Source organism: Pungitius pungitius, chromosome 18 (assembly GCF_949316345.1).
Source record: "Pungitius pungitius chromosome 18, fPunPun2.1, whole genome shotgun sequence".
In the NCBI taxonomy this organism is placed as follows: Eukaryota; Metazoa; Chordata; class Actinopteri; order Perciformes; family Gasterosteidae; genus Pungitius; species Pungitius pungitius.
In genome coordinates this window covers 6,150,611-6,170,073 of record NC_084917.1, presented here as the reverse complement: position 1 = coordinate 6,170,073, position 19,463 = coordinate 6,150,611, and the positions used below count along the sequence as shown (strand labels likewise).

At 41.3% G+C, this 19,463-nt stretch overlaps 1 protein-coding gene across 3 annotated transcripts; it reads right to left on the bottom strand.

Annotated features, from left to right (window-relative positions):
• Window positions 1–240: 240 nt before the first annotated feature.
• On the bottom strand, window positions 241–17,645 carry fubp3 (far upstream element (FUSE) binding protein 3). 3 transcript variants are annotated; one of them, XM_037484831.2, is made up of 19 exons: window positions 17,497–17,645; window positions 12,124–12,235; window positions 10,631–10,664; window positions 9,949–9,998; window positions 9,726–9,797; window positions 9,333–9,390; window positions 8,964–9,123; window positions 8,384–8,482; window positions 8,088–8,192; window positions 7,872–7,974; window positions 7,562–7,662; window positions 7,161–7,290; window positions 3,631–3,791; window positions 3,296–3,369; window positions 3,091–3,167; window positions 2,631–2,687; window positions 2,333–2,383; window positions 2,078–2,205; window positions 241–1,673 (listed from the first exon to the last, which is right to left on the bottom strand). In XM_037484831.2, the coding sequence occupies exons 1-19, from the start codon at window positions 17,590–17,592 to the stop codon at window positions 1,665–1,667; spliced, it is 1,677 nt and encodes a 558-aa protein (XP_037340728.1). In that variant the 5' UTR covers window positions 17,593–17,645; the 3' UTR covers window positions 241–1,664. The 3 variants fall into 3 exon arrangements, with proteins under 3 accessions (XP_037340728.1, XP_062414763.1, XP_037340731.1); XM_062558779.1 differs by having other exon boundaries at window positions 10,631–10,661; XM_037484834.2 differs by lacking the exon at window positions 2,631–2,687.
• Between the last annotated feature and the right edge of the window lie 1,818 nt (window positions 17,646–19,463).

Genomic DNA, 19,463 nt, shown 5'->3' with positions numbered 1-19,463 from the left:
TGTTTTTCCTCTCAGCCCTGTGGGGATAATATCCACATTAACAATATTACAAGTAAGGAAAGTGTTAAAGTTAGCCTTTAGAACTGTATATAGTTCAAGCCAACCACAAGAAGTTTATTTGAATTCATAAACTAGGATGGATGATAAAAAAACAAACATGAAAACTAGTTCTATATATTTCAACACCGAGTATCACAACAAGGTCATGTAACTGAAAATAAACCTTAGTACACATAAAGGTAGTCTGGATGTTTTTTAATACATGGTTAACTGTACACAAAGGAAAAAAAAACACCATAATTAGACATTTTGAAATTATATCCCTTTTCATTAAGAAATGACGTTAATACCAGAATCATTTTTCCATAATGATGCATTATTTATATCATTTATATCTGAACACACAAAGAAATAAAAAAAATAATTAAAAAGTTATTAGCATTGGACTGAGTCCAACTCCCTACTGAGTCCACAGCGAGGGCTCAGTGGGGAGTTGGTGAACTGAGAGGTACCAAATAAGAACGTTTTTGATCATAATACTTAAAACATAAAAATACTATATTAATTATTACACAGGTAGAAGTACAGGGGCTTAGCAGTCTTGAATAGCCCTGGTACAGAACATACACAAAAATCTATCACTTATTTTCTTCATAACAAGATGCAACATCAAATTTCAAATCACACATTCACAATCTTTGAACATTTTCAGTATGAAAACGGAACAGAAAAAGAGGGACAATTTTCCTGCAAAACTGATCGCAGGAAAAAATAATTTTTATATAAGTATATATATATATGTAACATATATATTTTAAATTAACAGTCAAATATATGAGCATATATACATAGTTTTACAAGGTAGCAAAGGCAAAAAAGCTATTTGCAACATCCCCCTAAATCCTATTATAACAGATAATTGTAATACATTATCTATGACATTTCCATTTGAGAAAAAAAAACCTCTTAAAACTACAAGTTAAAAGTCTGTCAAAAATATTAAAGAACCCATCTTTGTTTCAAAAGTGAAATTAGATATTGCACCTTTTTTTTTTAAACCAGAGTACAATAACATGACAATGAAAAACAGCATACAATGCACGACAGGAATTAAATGGAACTATTGCCAGGGGCTGGCATTAATCCTTGTTTTTAAACCGTGTAACAAAAATACATTTCCTGTAACAAAACATCACAGTTTCATTTCACTGAATTATGTAAAAGGAAAAAACATTTTAACACACGCTTTTAAACATCTTATGACAAACGGTATTCAAGACTGCTAAGCACATAATCATGGTTTCATTTTAAACATAACTAGAAAAAATAGATCATATTGCCTTTTGAAATGTTACAACTCGGGTCAGTTTTGGCGGTACAATCTGAGTCAAAGACAAGAAAATATAGAAAAACGAAACAGCTCTCTCAAGTCCAAAAAGGGATCCCAGATACTGTCTATTCAAAATAACAGTGTACACAAGCATTTAGTAACGAATAACTGTTCCTGATTTTTAGAAATATTACTTTATCATATAAGTCATTCTACAGCTAGTGTTTCTCACTAAGAAAAAAAGTCTTCAAGGCGTTTCAAATCTATAACCCCCCTGTTAAAAAAGGGTTGTTTTCATCCTCAGTGATTCAAGTCTTTCACCTGGCGGCTCCTCTTAATGATCCTGAGGGATAAAAACAAGTCTGTTAGACATGAAATCTCTAAACGTTCACTTGTGATATTGTGTAAGGAAAATGCAATATTTTATATTTTCTTACTGGCTGCCCGTCAAACAAAAAAAAATAAAAAATACACTATCGAGCTCCACAACGAAATACTAAAAACACATTAAATCTAATTGATAGAATACATTTTGAGGCTGGAACGGATCGGTTTGAAACATTAATTAACAATGAGCCTTTTGGTAAAAACGTAAGCATCGTCGACAGGGACCAACAGTCCCAGTAACGGCATAGAGAAGCATTGAGAAATGCTCTTTTTATGGGATTTGTTGGCCATAGGAAAAGATGGCGGCCTCATCCTGATGAATCCGCCCTGTGAACAAGGCTGGAGGCGGTTGGTTCCCACCTGAAGGCCCGGGGCTTGTGTCTGCTGTGCGCCCTGGTTGAAGTAGGCCATCGGCTGCCTGTAGAAGTCGACCCAAGCGTTGTAGTCGGGATTAGAGGTCTGCTGAGATGCAGGACCAGCTGTCTGGCCTGAGGGGGAAACATCAGTGAGGAAGAAATCAGAAATGTCAGAATGAAAATGAAGTCAGTCTGCCGGTTTGGGCTCAAACTTAAAATCTTTCCGGGCTCATGATGAAACACTTCCACGAGTACTCACCCCAAGCTTTGTTGTATTCAGGAGCAGTGCTCTGGGCTTGGTTTTGCTGACCTGAAAACCCAACAGAAGAGTTACAATTGTGTTTTCTTATAACAATTTAGAGAACAGGGCTTGACACAAGCAGGATTTAGGCTCATCTGTCCAACGTGGTGAGTAAATAAATGGCTTCATCGTCGGTGTGGACATATACAACTTAGAGTAAGATAAGAAAAGGGAAACTTCAACTGAAGCTTGTAAGGCAAAATATTGTAGAGCAAAGTGGGCGTTATATATATATTTAAAAATCCTTTTTTCTTGCCTAGCTTTTTATAATACTGCTCCCAGTCCATCTGGCTCGTCTGGGATCCATTGTGACCTGAAACCAGACACAGATAACACCACCAGAGTTACTGAGAGCGGGCTTCGCTTTTCAGTTTTCTCCTTCTGCTCTCATCCGTTTCTTAATGATTTCCATCGACAGCAAATTTAAAATGCCTTCCGTGCAGGAAAGAGGCGGTTAGCCGCAGGGAGCGGAGACGTCCTATACTAGCCTGCTGAAAACTGAATACACTGCAGCAATATGACTCATAAAACCAGCCTGGCCAGGCTTTCAGAGCCATGTTTAAAAAAAAGCCATCAAAATAAATTCTATTTATACATTTTATACTTTTTGTCCCCTCGCTGAGCAGAATGATGCTGCTGGGAAAGGATCAGACTGCTGTTCATATGTGGTACGGTTGCCGTGGCAGCTACATTAGTTCTTGCTGCATTTTACTTACTGTGCTCCTGTTGGCCTTGAGGCTGCCAGATTTGAAAAGTTGTACCCCAGCCTCCGGTCATGAACGTCTGAGCCCCACTTATGCAGAGAGGAAACAAGACAACGTGAGTAACGAACCAGACCATCAGGTTCTTACTTTCGGTTCACATTTGAACGAGAAGATTATACGAAAACGTAAGACTGTTTGAAGAGAAATGGAAGCATACTGTTGTGGAGGAGTGGTTGGTCCTTGGTTGTAGGGATTCATACCGAAGCTGCTGTTGCCCCCCATTCCTGGGCCCTAGAGCATAGAAAGGGAAGAGGAGGCGAGTGAGGGACCACACTTGTGTTTAAAAAGAGAGCCAACAGGCAAGGTCAGAGGGCAGGGCCGGGCGCTGATGCACTCCATTAAGTCCATTTGATGGATTCTTTATGTTTAACCTCTGGTGACATCCTGCCGGCCACCAGGACCACAGCAACCCGCCGCTCTGCGCATTGACATGTGCACTCATGAATATCAGCCCAGACAATGGCTTTCTGGGGCCAGAGCCAGACCACCTACCCCAATTCTCTCGTCGATCAGCTGGCGAGCCTTCTCCAACTGCTGAGGGGTGCCTCGGATGGAGAAGATGCGCACGTTGGGGTCTGTGTTGGGCGGTGGGTTTCTCTGCAGCTCCACGTGGGCACGAGACTGCTCTTTGATGTTCTTGATGGTTTCTCCACCTGGAGACAGCAGCAGGTTACACATCGTATTAAACTAGGACCTTATTGGTTTATCTGCTAATCAGTTTCCTGGGAAAAAGAATGTCAGAAAATTATTCAAGAGCCAAACAAGTAGTTCTTTAGTCTGATATGGCCAAAAAGGTAAAATACTGTTAATCACAAATAAAACTGAATATCCTGCAACCAAAACCGGCCTAAACAAGGAGAAAATAAAGTGGCAACTATTTAGATAACCCTCTTTTAATCATTCATACATCATTAATTCACAAAGTGTGCACATAAGATGGACCGCTTGCCACACAGCAAACGGCATCTGAATTTCTTTCTTCATTCCATTCTTCATTGCAGAGAATGCCTGGGAGACGAGACTATCCAAATAACTTGACCAAGTGTGTAATCGAGCATTTGTCTTAAGCCGTCTGAGGATGTGAACACTTGCGCATCCTGAATGTTTGAATCTCCATCTTCACATCTTTACAATTTAAGATGAACGCAGCACTGAGCCGCTGCAAAGTGGCGTGATGTTGCTACTCCACGAAGACGCCGGCTTGCGTCTCACCACTTATCCACCATTCTGTGGCAACATCCATGCAAATCAGGAAACAAAAGGAGACATCTCCTGCCCACCTCCCCCTCCGCCGCATCAGATGCCAGCTTCCCGACGTGTGGGGAGAGCAATTACACCAGCAGAGAGAAATGAAACATCGCTGGCAGGAGAAAAGGGCCAAAATTGAAGCGTATCCTCCTCCTGGGATATCGTTTGTCTCTTTTACCCTTTTCATTCTTGACTCTGTGTTGTCCTCTGTGATGAGAGAAGGGAGTGAACGGAGGGAGGGGGCGGGGTATAGACAGTGCGCCGCCCCCTCCACAACACCCATCCCAAACGAAAAAAAGGCTGAGGGTGCTTCCCGGGGGGACACCGGGGCTGTCCCAACATCAATTACACATTTGTTCACTTGTGGCTGACACTCCGATGACCCCGGCTGACCTCCGAATGAAAATGCTCATCAAAAACCTCTCCTCCTCCCGAAGCCTATTCCGGCCTGCCAACAGACTGCACATGGCCCATTAACCCATTGTCAACCAAATGAAACTTCTGCCTTAATGAAGCCATTATGAGCTCTTCTAGTCAGACAGCAGAGTGCAATGAAGACCCCGACTATTCATTTCATGGACTGGGCTGTAGTGAGGGCAGATAATACGGGCCTTATTAATGAGACTGGTTTAGTGAGCTGGAGAAGAAGGAGGGGATACAAAAGTGCAACTGGTGACGGCATTCAACCCAATGGACTGGTAAGCTGCTGGTGGGGTGAAACTCTCAGGCCACGAGGGACACCACCACCCCCAACACCAGACTCTCGGGACATTTATAACGCAGCAGCAGTTTTACATCAAACTAGTATTGGGCAAAATGGTTGAGATAAATATTATTTTAAGATATCTTTAGATCAATACATTAAAAAAAGGAAAGATTCTTTTAGTATCCTATAAGGAAGACGTAGACCAGTCCTCAATTCATTTAGTTGTATAAAGTCAAAACAATAACTCCATCAGATGAAGAAAAAGAAGAAAAGTCTAGTTTGTTTATGTAAATAAGTGTTATAAGTTATACAGTTATTGAGCTGACATGATTAGTCAATCAAACGTCATTAAATGTTGACCCATAATACATCTCTCTGCTTATCCTCTCAAGAGTTGAATGGGGAGGGAGGGGGGGGGGGGTGTGTGAGGGTGCCAGCTGTCATTGGGCAAGAGGTCTCCGGTCTGTAGCCAACAGTCTATGGGGCTGACAGACGAGCGCCAACGCTCACATTCACACCGAACAGACATCCAATCACCAATCCACCCAACCTCCACGTCTTCGGATCGCAGAAGGAAACACGGAGAAAACCAACAAATACACATTTGCGGCGCTGTCTCTTGGTGTACACTTTGGCAGGAAGAGCTGGAGGATTTAACCAACACATAAATGCCAACATAATCCTTTACATTTTAATTACCATTACAATTTATTTGGCAACTAAATTTGGAAGACACCATCATGTCATCATTCGTTAGTTAACATTTTACTTCTGTCCGTTCACAAATTGAAAAAGATTTTTTTTAAAACGTATTTGCTCTTCCCCTAAAATGAATGAGTTATTTCCAACGTATGAAACTAAAATGAGAAAAAACAAGTTACGGTTGTGTAGGCTGGCTGTAGATGTGCAATCATTTGAATAATGTGGAGTATAGTGTTGAAAGTCCTTTTCAAAATTAATAGAAGTTTGACAAATAAACGTGAACACCAACCAAAGAGACTGAAAGTACTGAAAAAAAACATTCCGTGGACCTCAAGAGTTTAAATTTTCACTTCAAAATTCATGAGTAAAGTTGTTGCCGTTTCGGCTCTCGCACCGAGCTTACGCCGGATAGAAAGCCAGAGCAGGTTGGTGGGTGGCTTGATTCATCAAGCTGTGTGTGTGTATGTGTGTGTGTGTTTGTAGGGGGTCAGAACAGAGGGGCCAAGGGCTGCATATGGCATCGTAAAGATATTAATCACCGCACTCTTTAAGGGACGGCTGACAGCACCCAGACCCACCGCCATCTCCACCATATTGGCCCACTTCATATGCTAATGCTCAGAGAGGGGGACGCAACGCCCAGGTTTATTTGTTTCCCTCGCCCCACTACATGCACAAAAGCCACTTGACATTTCTATTGCCATGTTTTTATCTTAGGTAAAGAGGCCCGCTCCGAACCCGCCCACTACTGCACGCACGCGGACACACACACCAAGGCAACATGCATGCATGGAAACACACACTGCGCGCGCGCGCTCACACACACACACACGCACACACACAAGCTCCTTCCAATGCAATGGTCAATGACTTTTAAATAGCTGGCAATAGAGTGGGCATGAATAGCCAATAAGCTAATTCCTTCTATTCATTCCCTCGCTGAACTCCATTGGGCTGAAAGACCCTCATTAGATGCCAGGCAGCCTTCCACATGATTGAGGGCTGTTATTATGCACCTTTAACAATTAATGTCACATTACACGCATTATCCCCGTCATTAAGCCCTTAGTGAAGCCAATGAATGCCACTTGTGCTGTATACATGAGTCCTGGGGAGAGAATAGGAGGGTGGTCACTGACCCCCCTCTTCTCATCAGTTTCACGCCGAACACCAAGCGGTATTCAGTTATTAAAGGGAAAAGGCAATCTGGCGTTTTGGATATACTCTTATAAAGGCTGTTCATATTGAAGGACTAGTATTTCTCTCAGAAAGCAATACCGGAAACGCTCAATGAAATTTGTCAAATAAGAGTCTACGTAATACATATAAAGTACAGCAACAACGCTTATTAACTCAAGAAACGTACCTTTGCCGATCACTAGTCCACACTTATCGGCAGGTACCGCGTATGTCACCTCCTGCAGTCCCGGAGAGCTTCCCATGTTACAGTCACTGCGCCCCCGACGACCGACCACACCCCCAAATCCATCTCGCTCCTACGGGAAGGAAAGCAATGATGTTTTTGACACCAACAAGCAGTTTGCAGGAGAGGCCTCCAATTCAGGAAATATAAAAATGGAGTGGCATGGTTTATATCTAACCATGCCACTCCATTTTTAAAAGTCATCTAATTTTCACTATGTTGGGTTGCAATATAGATATTTTAAAAAGCATATATTGTCATTGTTAAAAGGTTGGGCCTTGCCACTGTCCAATAAAACCATATTTAACACAGTGATGTAAACAGAGGACAAAGCAGGAACAAACCTGAGCAGTTTGAACCAGTTCGTTGATGAGGTGGACTGCATGGTGGCAGTGGTCTGGCTGACCCATCACCTGGGCGATTCGGTCAGAGCTGACGCCATCATCTGGACGACAAAGACAAGGGATGCAAAAGTTTTCTAAAGGCTGTCAACGAGTTCTAAGGCTGCATACGTGGGTACTTTTGAGTGCTTTCAATAAAGACTTATGTAAAAGCCTGGGGATGTGATCTATAGGTTTGGACTTCACTACCTAAGGGAGCACGGAGTTAAGGAATTAACCGTTACTATGTTAACCTCTCTTTTCCCTTTCTTACCTTGTTTGAATTGGATCCTGACCCCCGCATCATTCTGAATCTTCTTGATCATTTCCCCATTCCTGCCGATGATGATGCCGACAGCAAATCTGGGCACAACCACCTGGACAAAGAAGAATTTAGAAAAGATTACAAAAATATCTTACGCAAACTATTCAAAATTACACTATGTTAGCTTTTAATTGAGATTTTCTAAAAATGTCAAACAGCTCTTACATCCAGACTGCTTCCCCCCATTTTGGATCCAAAGTCTGCTCTGCCAACCCTGAAGTCTCCTTGGTCCTTGTCTCGGATGAGCTTTACCACCAGTTCACGGGCTTGCTATAAGAGAAGATTGAAAGACAAAATGTTCTATTAAAACGCAACAAAAAAATGTGAATCATAAAGATAGAGCTGGAATTCTCAATAAAAAGATTTTTAAATGACGGGAGCATTAAGAAAAAGGTACAAAATGTGTAAACTTGAGTGTAAAACGGCGAGCTAGCAGCACACTGAGCTCCTCTGAAACCCACCTGCACTTTGTGGGGCTCCCCAGTGATTCTCAGGGGCTTGTCTGCTCCAGTGGGCATCGGGTCATCCTGAATCATTATCATCTGCACTCCAGTCCTCTCCTGCAGGGGTACAATCAAAAAACAACACACACACCAAAGAGTTACCTGGGGCTCTAAAGACTAGTCACGCCAAAAGGGAGGAAACTCAGCCACATTTCCAAGAACGGGTTCTGTGTTTTTAAGTACTCTGGATCATCCGGACCACAAACTGAGTACCTACAGCATGAATGATGTTCAAGTATTAAAGAACCAGGTTCACCCCAATGTGTAGCAGATTCAAATGCAGAGCTAGGGGGAGGCAGGGCTGTTTAAGGTTATTGAAAACATATGCAAATGTTTAACACTCAAGACCAAATGCATACATATAGTCAGAGATCTTAAGCTGATTGTCACAAACTAGCCTTTTCATATTGCAACCATTGTTTTAAATGGGCTGGAAATGACATAAAACCTGAAGGAAGAAGCTCTGCTAATTTACTGTGAGGTCGGTGAGTCAAAAGTTTAAACAGTTTGTTTCCTTCAGTGTGGTCCACTAGCAGACCTGCAGCTGTTTGATGGTCTCTCCTCCTTTGCCGATGACGAGGCCGACTTTGTTGGCAGGGATGAGGATCTGTTGGATGGAACTGCCGTCCATGTCGCTGTGAAAGCCCGGACCGTACCGACACTGCTCCACGATCTCGCTCAGCAGCCGCTTGGCCTGACTGTGGGGGTGGAGCAAGAAATACATCCCCACAGTTTAGACTCGACACAAAAAAAACCTCACACATATTTTTCTTTGTCATTGTGAAAGAGGTGTTCAGGTGATTCAGTGACTAATTAAGTGGAGATGTGAAAAGAGATTTGGGTTCATGCCCTGGGTGTCGCAACAATCAGACAGACTTTCAGTAAATCTGCTGAGACTGAGACTTACTCAATGTTCTCTGGGCTTCCAGTGAGCGTGCAGGGCCTGTCCAACATGCCTCCGCTGTCTGGAACAACACGGGCACAACGGTTAAAGATGCTGCATGTGTAGAAACACATGAATGACCATGCTTAAATGCTCTCTCCCTCAAAAGTATAACGTTTTTTTTGAAAGACTCCAATTTCTGGAAGTTAAGAGACAACTGCAACTGTTCCTCTGGCTTCTCATTGCGCAAACTGCTCATAAAATATAACTCTGGGACAGAAAAACTATTGTGTTGGTCTAATGCCATCTTCAAAAGAAACCTCCATTCTACTGATGAATTTCTGTTTATGGTTAATGCCTCTCAGATTAAAAAAAAAACTATTTTTTGGCCTTTGACGAGACTAAGTCAGAACCTACCTGAAGCAATCTGGATCTTGCAACCAGATTCCAGCTGAATTCTTGAGATCTGTTCTCCTCCTTTTCCAATGACTATGGAGGCGGGAGAGAGAAAATGAGTTTATACGGTTCTTTTGAATTTAGACAGGGGGGCCTCAAGCAGTGACCCGAAAAATGAGCAGAATGTCAATACTGATGATTACGTGAAACATTACTGACGACAATGACCCGAAGAGCTACTTACTGAATCCCACCATCTTATCAGGCACTTTGTAGTCTTCTGTAGCAAGAGCCCTGGGAGAGATTAGGAGATAATCAATAATGTATTCGAATTGCTTCTTTTCTCTGATCTAAAAGCCAAACATTCAGAAAACAGACAAAGACATCCCGAAAAAGAAATAAAATATTGTCATTTTAAAATCTGGGACTAGCCAATTTTAATGTTATGGCTTTTATATAGTTAAATGAAAGACAAATATCCCGCTGAGCGACTGTTGAATACAAGAAGAACTTCTTTGGTTAAAGAAAGTGATTCTTAGTAGCTATATGTGTGCAGATTTAAATAGGGAGATGGTGCACACTAACAAGCTGGGCTGTAAGCAGGTGTGTTGAGAAGGAATGTCACTACTGGGAGCACTGAGCTGACTGTGGAGAGGGGCTAAAGAAAGACAGCCGCACAACATATTTAAAACCCAAATGCAAGTACTGTATTCAGCATTTTAAATAAAGGTGAAAGTTACATAAGACACTGGGGCATCATTGGCTAAAAAAAAAAAAAAAAGAAGAAGTTTAATGGGCAAAACTATTTAAAATGTAAACATTTTTCCCTAGTAAAATAATCTATGTAAGGAAAGGGACAGAGGAAAATAAGGAATACACTCAAGTGCCTCAAAATGAAAAGAAAGACGTGAGGAGGCTCTGCTCACCTTTGATGTACCATCGCACCAAGGTGGTTCCCTACTGAGAGAGGCGAGAGGAAAGCAAATCAATTAACATGAAGAAAATAGACAACACATTTTAAACGTTAAAGTGACGAAGCAGCCAAAGAAAGAAAAAAAAATCAGCGAGTCATAGAGGGGAGCAGATGGAGATGGTCCTGCCAACACTTCGTGTTGGTGTCTGACCCCCAGCGGGGGGCTTTCAGCGCCATGGTAATCGGGTCTGTGAGTGTTTGAGTGAGCGTTTTCAATCAGAGCCGTTCAGAAAGGACAGGCAGCAGCCGGGTCAGTGGCTGCTGGTGCGGAATTGCATTTTTGACGGGTAGCACCAAGCAAGGGTCCTGCAGGGTCAATGGAGGATGTGGCGCCATAAACGCCAACACCCGAGTTGATATCTAGCAACTTCAAATCAATTTTATGGCTGTGTGCACGGATTTCACTTGATCTGGAAATAAACCAGGGCCAACGCTTGGGAACGGAACAGCTATGAATATAAAACAGGGAGGTCTACTGCATTTATATGAGGACTGGATGCTGTACACTTGATAACTAAATATTGAGCTAAAACAGACCATTTCTGTTCTTTCCTCTATATTGTGAGAGAACCTTCCCACAGAGAAACGGACGACAAATTGCTTCAAATAGCAGGGCATCAAACAAGCCTAAACCAGAATTGCATTCAATTCATCTATCCGTGCCTTCAGGGCTGAATTATCACACAAACAACTGTGACAAGATAAAAGGACAACAGGGATGAAGAGTTTTTGTTTCCACTTCATGGAAACAAAACGGGAGGAATCTTTGATATGCGTGCGAGGGACAGCGAGATAGAATGACGCGTTGTTCACGACACCACAGTGCCAAGATACTCGATAGGAACATGGAATTACAAGGCCAGGGCTCTTCATTCAGATTGCAGGGTTTCCCCTGCATTGCTCCTGGACTCTGAAAGCAACTCTTGTTGTGTTTTATTATCTCTCCCCAAGTAGGCCAGAGGTATAACGATCCCAGTATCTCCTTTTGGATTGACACGCTTTAAAATTATTGTAAACCTTGCCAATTCAAAAAGCTTTGCAGATGATTTTTGAGCCAATACACTCAGCATGGTTTGTGAGGCCTTGAGGACACACCGAGTGTTCTGGTGAGTTCACACCGGTGCAAAGATAAATCTTTGCTAAAACAACAAAATCGGGCCAAATCAGAGTGGATCACACTAGGGGCCCCGCTTGGTTATGTGGGTCTAGTTGCCAGTATACTTTCCCTCTTGTCCAAATATAAAAAATGTAAATGTTTAGTTTATAGGGATAGCTTCTGTCTGCAGATATGTTTTCTTAACCTAACCACAAGCTTTAAGCTGTTAATCAGCAACACAGACATTTCCCCATTTTCCACTGCCCATATCTGTACAAACAGAAAATGTACATTGATTCAGATCAAGACATCAGAACATTTAATCATGCTTAGTGCTGAAGGCTTCTTACCGCCATTGTCTAAGGAGCGTTTCTGCCCCCCAAAGCCATAGAGGGAGTGGTCTATGACCGGAGGGGAACTGTTCATGTTGGGCATCTGGTCTCCTCCCATCTTGGCTGCCATCTGGGGACACAACAGAAAAACATATGGAATAAAAAAAAAAAGTGAAAAGTGGAGAAATTAGGAAGTCATGTTTAGAAATACACTTTCTTTTCCAAAGCTACCCTTAGTAAAGAGTGAAACTTTTCTTGATTTCTTAAAAGCATCCGCTCTGCTGTCATCTGTTGCAGAGTGTTATCTTTTTGGCAGTAGCTGAAAACTGCACTTTGCACAATGTTTCAGCGGCTTAAAGGGGTCTGGACTGCGGAGCGCGTGTTTTCCTTGAAAAATTACACAGATCATCACAGCAAGGGTCAGTTCCTCAACAGATTTGAATTGGCCAGTAGAGGTGTTGCCAGTTAGAACATACTGCAGGGTTACCCAGAAAAAAATACACCTTTCCACTTCCTAAATCTAGTAAAGGCTCCTCCAGCTTTAAGTGCCAATAGTAGAGTATGGGAGATGAGGAAAGGCAGGCCAAAGAAAGCGGATGGCCAAATTCCATATTTACATTCAGTCCTCTTAAAACTAATCAATTTCCGAATTTATTTTTAATTAAAAACGTGCTGATTAAATCATATTGTACGTTTTTATACATTTCAGATTTGGGTTTTTACGGGGAAACAAGACTCATAAAAAAAAGCGGTCAAACAAACACCACAAAACTAAAATGGCGCAAAAAACGAAGGCCCCTCATTATGTCAAAGTTTGTGCAAACCCAACATAATTCAACCGGTTGTCAAGCAACAGAAGTTGGAGTTTGCTTAGCTAGCCAAATAACTAACAACGTGGATATCCTGCCGGTTCACCATAGATGATATTTAATTGAGCAGCGTTCTCATACGAGCAACCGTACAAGAACTTTGCCAACAGTTCATAAAACAAGGCAAAACTAATTAATACCAGGCGTCAGTAATTGACAGTTATGTAGGCATTAACTAACGAGGTCTTGGGTCAGACCAACACTTCATCGGGTCTGAAAGAACAAAATTCAATAAAATTAGTAAAGTTTACTTTTTCCAAAACAATAACAGAATTAGCGCAGAGAATGATCACTTAAATAAAAGCATAATTAAGCCCAACGCAGACTGACATTTCACTACATTTTTAAAGACAGAGTCCAACCCCCGCAAATGACTTTCCTGAAGAGTAGTTATTACACTTGCCAAAGTAAATACGTGTGTTCTGCAGTGAGGTACATCTTAAATCTTCAGTTACGCTGCACGGACAGCATTTTCCACAAAGTGTTAATCTTTCACCTCTCCTTCCATACTAAAGTATAGCATTTCAGAAAATTACACCAAATTGACATCAGTGCCTGATGGGAAATTCTTTCACAATATGAAAATATAGTGACAGCAATTAGAGTCTTCCATCACTTTCGGGGATGATTATCTACTTCAGAGCCCACCAGCTGAAATGAGAGGGGGGGGGGGGGGGGCAATTAAAACAAGGAGGAAAAGGAAGCAGGTGTGGGGTTGCAGTTTTCCCATGACTGCTTTGTAGCCAAGTCAAAGTGAAACGATTTTTAGATGAAAGTCAAAACTCAAGAAAATGCTTGAAGTTTGATTAGTTGCACTCTATAATTAGAGTCTGGTTACTGGGGGACAGTATTGATGTTGAATTTAGTTGATGGGTTTAGTTTAGAAGATAAATATTATCTTGATTAATTTCAAGTCCAGGGGGTTACGGTTGATCAGATTGCCCCTGCAATATGGCTGATTTCACACTAATCTATTGCTTGTTGAATGAGCTCCACCAGCACAGTTTGAAATGAACCCTACGATTCAAACTCTTTGAATACAGACGGCTGCTCAGTCTGAAACACGATTGATGGCTGCAACGAACTTTGTCCAAATTGAAAGAGTCGAGACTATATTGAAAAACGTACTTGTCTCTTTGTAATTACTCTATCATCGTTAAGTCAATGAAATCTACACAGTGGATTAGATCATAAATACCACTGTTATGTTGAGTATGCACCGGAAAAAAAAAAGTATATACTATTATAAAAGTCCACCAAGTCAGATGTCGATTGTCATTAAAACAGCCTTTTATCTTTGTAATCTACTATTTTTAAAGTAAATATGGGTGACCACAGCTTTGTTCTTTGAAAGAGAAAATAAAACTAGCTGAAAAGGTTAGTGGGTGCGTGCCATTTTATGCAGCATATTAAACTGTTTAAAATGGATGTAATCTTAGTTGCAATTATTAATGTTAATTTAGGTTATTAAGACCTCACAGAAAGCTTCATAATAAACTACACTGGTATAACTATAAATTAGGTCTGGCCAGCTTTGAAGATCAAATAACCTAAACATACTCCTTTTCTGCTGATTGAATACACAAAGATAGTAACGATAATTAAGTTTCATAATTAAGCATTATAATATGTACTCAAATGTCAGATTTGTCTAAAAATAACACATTTGAAGTCACGTGACATGTGGTTATATGGGAACCAAAGTATGTATGGTTTATATTTAGGGTCCGAGAACACCATGTCCATTTGGCGCTGTGGCACAACTGTTTGGTCACTTATCTCCACTCAGGAAACTCAGTTTCAGTTGATGTGGTAATCATATAATGCAAGAATTGGCAGGTATGTTTTCATGGGTTTACAGTAGTCTAATGTTAATGGTTATGTTTAGGATAAAGATTGGTACATTGCGTGAGGCTGTGACCCTCGCAGTTGGAAAAATAAATGAACAAACCACAAGCATGAAGTTGAAGGACGCAGAATGAAATACTAAGAAAATGGGAAGCCGACTGGAAAGTTCAAAATCTGGTGATTGAGGCTGACGAGTTATTGTTAAGTGTCCTTTACGCCGCTCAAAAAAAAAAAAAATCAGTTAACAGCAACTGATCCATTTAAAAAAAAATGTAAAATCCTGTTCTCTCGCTGCTCCTGGAGTGGAGAGAACATGTGACAGTTGTTGCATTAATAGGAACATCCTTATAACACAGCATTAAAACAAGGCCTCCACTTCCCATCTAATCACTCGGATGTCTGAAATCATATGACATGCAAACCAACAAGATCACTTCCCTTTTGTGTGACATCATCCTTATGTGGAAGGCAAACATCTTTTTTTTACACTGTATAAATGTAATTTGTGACCATGATAATGTGTATAATTAACCTTAATATTTTCAGCCTTATGAAGTTAATCACTGATTAATGAATAGTGTGGTAGAGAACCATAACTTAATTCCTTGTAACCCACTCGATGACGCTGCTAGGAGGCTGGTCTGAAACCTTCCTGGGTCATCTTTTAATCTGAGATCTTTTGAACATGGTGTGAGCATTAGGGCTGTCGAAATTGATCAAAAATTACGTTTGAATAGTCGCTTTAAAAAAAAAACGCATGTTCGAATATATTTGAATATCTGGTTGCGCATTTGGCGGGACTAAATAATAAGACTTGTAAAGGTAATCTCTTTTAAGTTGAAACATATTCAACAACATATTACCTACACAAAAATATGTAAATTAACTAATGGCGAAGACCGCAGACCATGGCCCCTGTCTGTGGTTTAAATGAACGACAAGAATGTAAAAATGCCGAGTGCTGATCACGAGTTTTGTGCGAGCAACTTAAGGTTGCAATTCCTGTATTCCAAATATGGCAGGCTTCATTCAGTGATTGAAACAATATTTAACATTAATTCAAGTTTAGAGTGGTTTATAGAGCGAGCTGTGCTGAACAACTTGAACTTTTCCTTGGCAAGAAATGGCAAATAATCAAACCAGTGCATGAAGCTGTTGAAGCCAATCTAGTCTATATTTATTCATGCAATATAAAGTCAGTACAGTAGCACGCCACCCACTGATGCTGCTATTGTGTTTTTTTTGTTTAACATTAGAATATTCATTTTGATTCATATATATTTCAATCTGTTTTTAACAACTATTCAAATAGATATTAAAATATAGAATATTTGTTGACAGCCCTAGTGAGCATACATGTGAGAAAATGGAGAAAGGGGGATTGCTGGAGGGATTTAAAAATCAGGCTGTTACATGTAGTTACTTGACATACCGTATTTTTACCAAGGTGCACTCAGAATTGGACTCCGTGTTCCCAAAGGTATTAATTCCCTTTTGAGCTCAGTGTCAGTTATGCAAGATGACACATGTATTTGTATAACTATCGTGTGAATTACAGGACAAAAAAAAAAAACACAGGGTCAAACATTACCAGTTGGGACATAATCTAGAAAGGGGGGGGAAGATTAAATGCGAGCTGGGTGACTAAAGTCCAACTCAACACATTATTAACAGCAGTCAGTGATATACTTATCTTTTCATTACGGCCTGCGTTACTTTTGATCAGCTTAATGCTTCCCTAACCACAGCGACCCTCTCTGCACCAGTGACGATCTCAAACTAAGCAACGTATGCAGGGCAGCAGTGAAGTGGGAATGAAAGTTGCATTTTTATTTTCTGGTATTTTCCAGGCAGCAATGGAAAAAAACAAGTGTGCTCAACAGGAGGAGCGGAGGGGGGCTTATTTGAACAGATGACGTTACACTACATGGCCTTACTCCAACGCTGCCTTTTGGGACACACGCTAGCTAGCTAGCTAGCTAACATCAGCGCCTAGCTAGCTTGGTCACACTCGTGCTACATCGTAAAAAAAATACGGTTCATAATGTTCCGTCGAGATAGAGACGGAGGGGTCGACGGTGGTATTGCACGTGACCGCCGTATAAACTCTTAGTGCGTGTCTTTAACCGGGGCAACAGCCGGTTATACTGGAGCTAACTCATGACCAGAAACTAGCAAGCTAACTTTTTGACAGCGTGTCAGCCAGGTTGGTTTTGTTAAAGGTTTCGCGTCCATACTCAAGTATTAGCCACGATAACGTCGCGGTTCAGCAGGAGATCAAACTTGTGACAGTGCGTAAGCTAGCTGAGCTAACTGCAACTTATTTTGCTTGACAACAGGTTGCAGTGTTTCGGGTTAACTCACTAAAGTTGCACAAACTTCGCCATAGCGAGAGGCCTCCGTGTTCTGCGTCAGACACGGCTTGTGGGATCGTTTTGACAGCTTTTACTCGGTGACTTAATGCGTCTCGGGTCTCGTGTAAACTCTAATCTGTCCTCTCAGCTACGCTGCCTCGGCTACTTAACGTTAGCTTGCTAGCTTACGTGGTACATGAGGAGTGTTTGCAGTGAAGGGGTCCGGGGTGCCCCGACCAAAGTTCTGTCCCTCCCCGCATACAAACACGTTGTTTGCGGGCAGAAAGCGCCACGCTTGTGTTCGCTTAAGAGCATTTTACCTGTCGAACGCGGCGTATCGTGTCCGCGAAGTCATCTTTCGTTCCGGGCTGAGCCACCGAGGCCTGTCCCTGAACCAGCTCCGCCATCATCATCATCCGCCTCGGCAGCTGAGAGCCACTCTTAAAAAAAAAAAAGGAAAAAAAAAAAGAACGGCACACGTGCCAAAGCTCCGCGAGTCAGATGATCTCGCGAGTGGATCGAGGTCCACATCACCAGAAAAGACATGGTAACTTATTTATTTGTAAACTAAAGACGACGTTTCATTTGTTATATATACGTTAATTTAGTTGGGCCTATATGTAATAACATTAGTACATATGTGTACTATGTATGTACATTTGTGTATTATGTGTATATACGTATGTATATATGTATGAAAATACATGTGTATGGAAGGGAAGAAAAAAAAGAAAAAGAATATATATATATTATTATGTGTATTCTTTTTCCTGATATTTGAGACTATAATCTTAATGAAAAAAACGTTAATTTAGTTGGGCCTGAGAACAATCATCTCTACTTTACATGCATTGGGCCGGTTGTGTTTCAGTAGATTGAAGTGGACTCGGAGCAGCCAACAGCGCTAAAATGCTCAGGCTGGGTTAAAAAGATCAAATTCCATGTATGTATAGGATCATTTTGATCAAGTTTAAATACATACTCACCAGCCACTTTATTAGGTACACCCAATGCCTTGCCTTAATTCTTCGTGGCTTACTTTCAACAAGGTGTTGGAAACATTCCTCAGAGATTTTAGTCCATATTGACACGGTAGTATCATGCAGTTGCTGCAGATTTGTCGGCTTCACATCTGCAATGCAAATCTCCCACCAGGGAGCCCAACGTGCTCTACAGTGGATTTAGATGTGGTGACTGCATACATGTCAAATTCTGATCATACCTTCTGAATGTCAGGGCTGAAATAGAGACTCATCAGACCAGGCAATGTTTTTCAAACATTGTATTGTCTAGTTTTGGTGAGCCTGTGTGAATTGTAGTCTTGGTGTGGTCTTCTGCTGCTGTAGCCCGTCTTCTTCAATGTTCCGCGTGTTGTGCGTTCACAGATGGTATTCTGCATTCTTTGGTTGTAACAAGAGGTTATTTGAGTTACTGTAACCTTTCTATCTTGTCAAACCAGTATGCCCATTCTACTCTGACCTCTCAACAAGGCATTTTCGGCGCACACAACTGCGGTTCATCGGATTTTTTCTCTTTTTTGGACCTTTCTCTGCAAACCTTAGATGGTTATCTGTGATAAATCAATGTAGATCAGCAGTTTCTGACATACTCAGACCAGCCCGTCTGGCACCAACAACCATGCCACGTTCAAAGTCACTTCAATCCCCTTTCGGAAGCTCGGTTTTAACTTCAGCAAGTTGTCCTGACTTCAAGTAGACGTCTCTAATAGAGTGGCCGGTGACACTATTTGAAATAAGACGACTAAACTAATCAGCTTAAAGCGGCAGGTCCTGCTTAAGGCGTCTGTGGTCAGGAGGAAGCCATGTTGAGAAGTTGTTCAGCTACCTGAGACATCTGCAGCGAGCCACCTTGTTCCCTCGGGTTCCTCAATGAGATCTGAAATCTTGTTAAAGAAAAGGAAGAACAAAAAGCCATATAGATGTTTTCAAACTGACTTTTTGTCTTTGCAAAAGATTGCAAGCTGTCTTGTCAGAATAATAAAAGAAAGCCCATCTGGTGAAGAAAGAAAAAAAAAAACACATGGAGGGGTATTGTTTTTTTTCCCTTGGACATGTGGAAACATCTTGTTGCACATCTGGAAAAAGGCCAGCAGCCAGACAGAAAGAGAGTAAAATTGCTGCAAATTTCCAAACTGTTTATGCAAAACAGTTCCTGCTCCATAAATTGAATGCAAACCTTTATGAGCCATGTCCGACCGGTAAGGACTAAAAGTATTTGTGTTGGGTTTCATTTTTTTAACGGTGTACAGAAGGGCCGACTAACATTA

What these genes read in the sequence shown, in the direction of transcription:
- fubp3 (XM_037484831.2), bottom strand. Translation starts at nt 17,592, where the DNA reads ATGATGATGATGGCGGAGCTGGTTCAGGGACAGGCCTCGGTGGCTCAG. An exon ending in AACTGGTTCAAACTGCTCAG is followed by an intron (nt 7,291 to 7,561) that starts GTTTGTTCCTGC and finishes TCCTTCCCGTAG; the next exon opens with GAGCGAGATGGATTTGGGGG. An exon ending in TGAATACAACAAAGCTTGGG is followed by an intron (nt 2,206 to 2,332) that starts GTGAGTACTCGT and finishes TTTCCCCCTCAG; the next exon opens with GCCAGACAGCTGGTCCTGCA.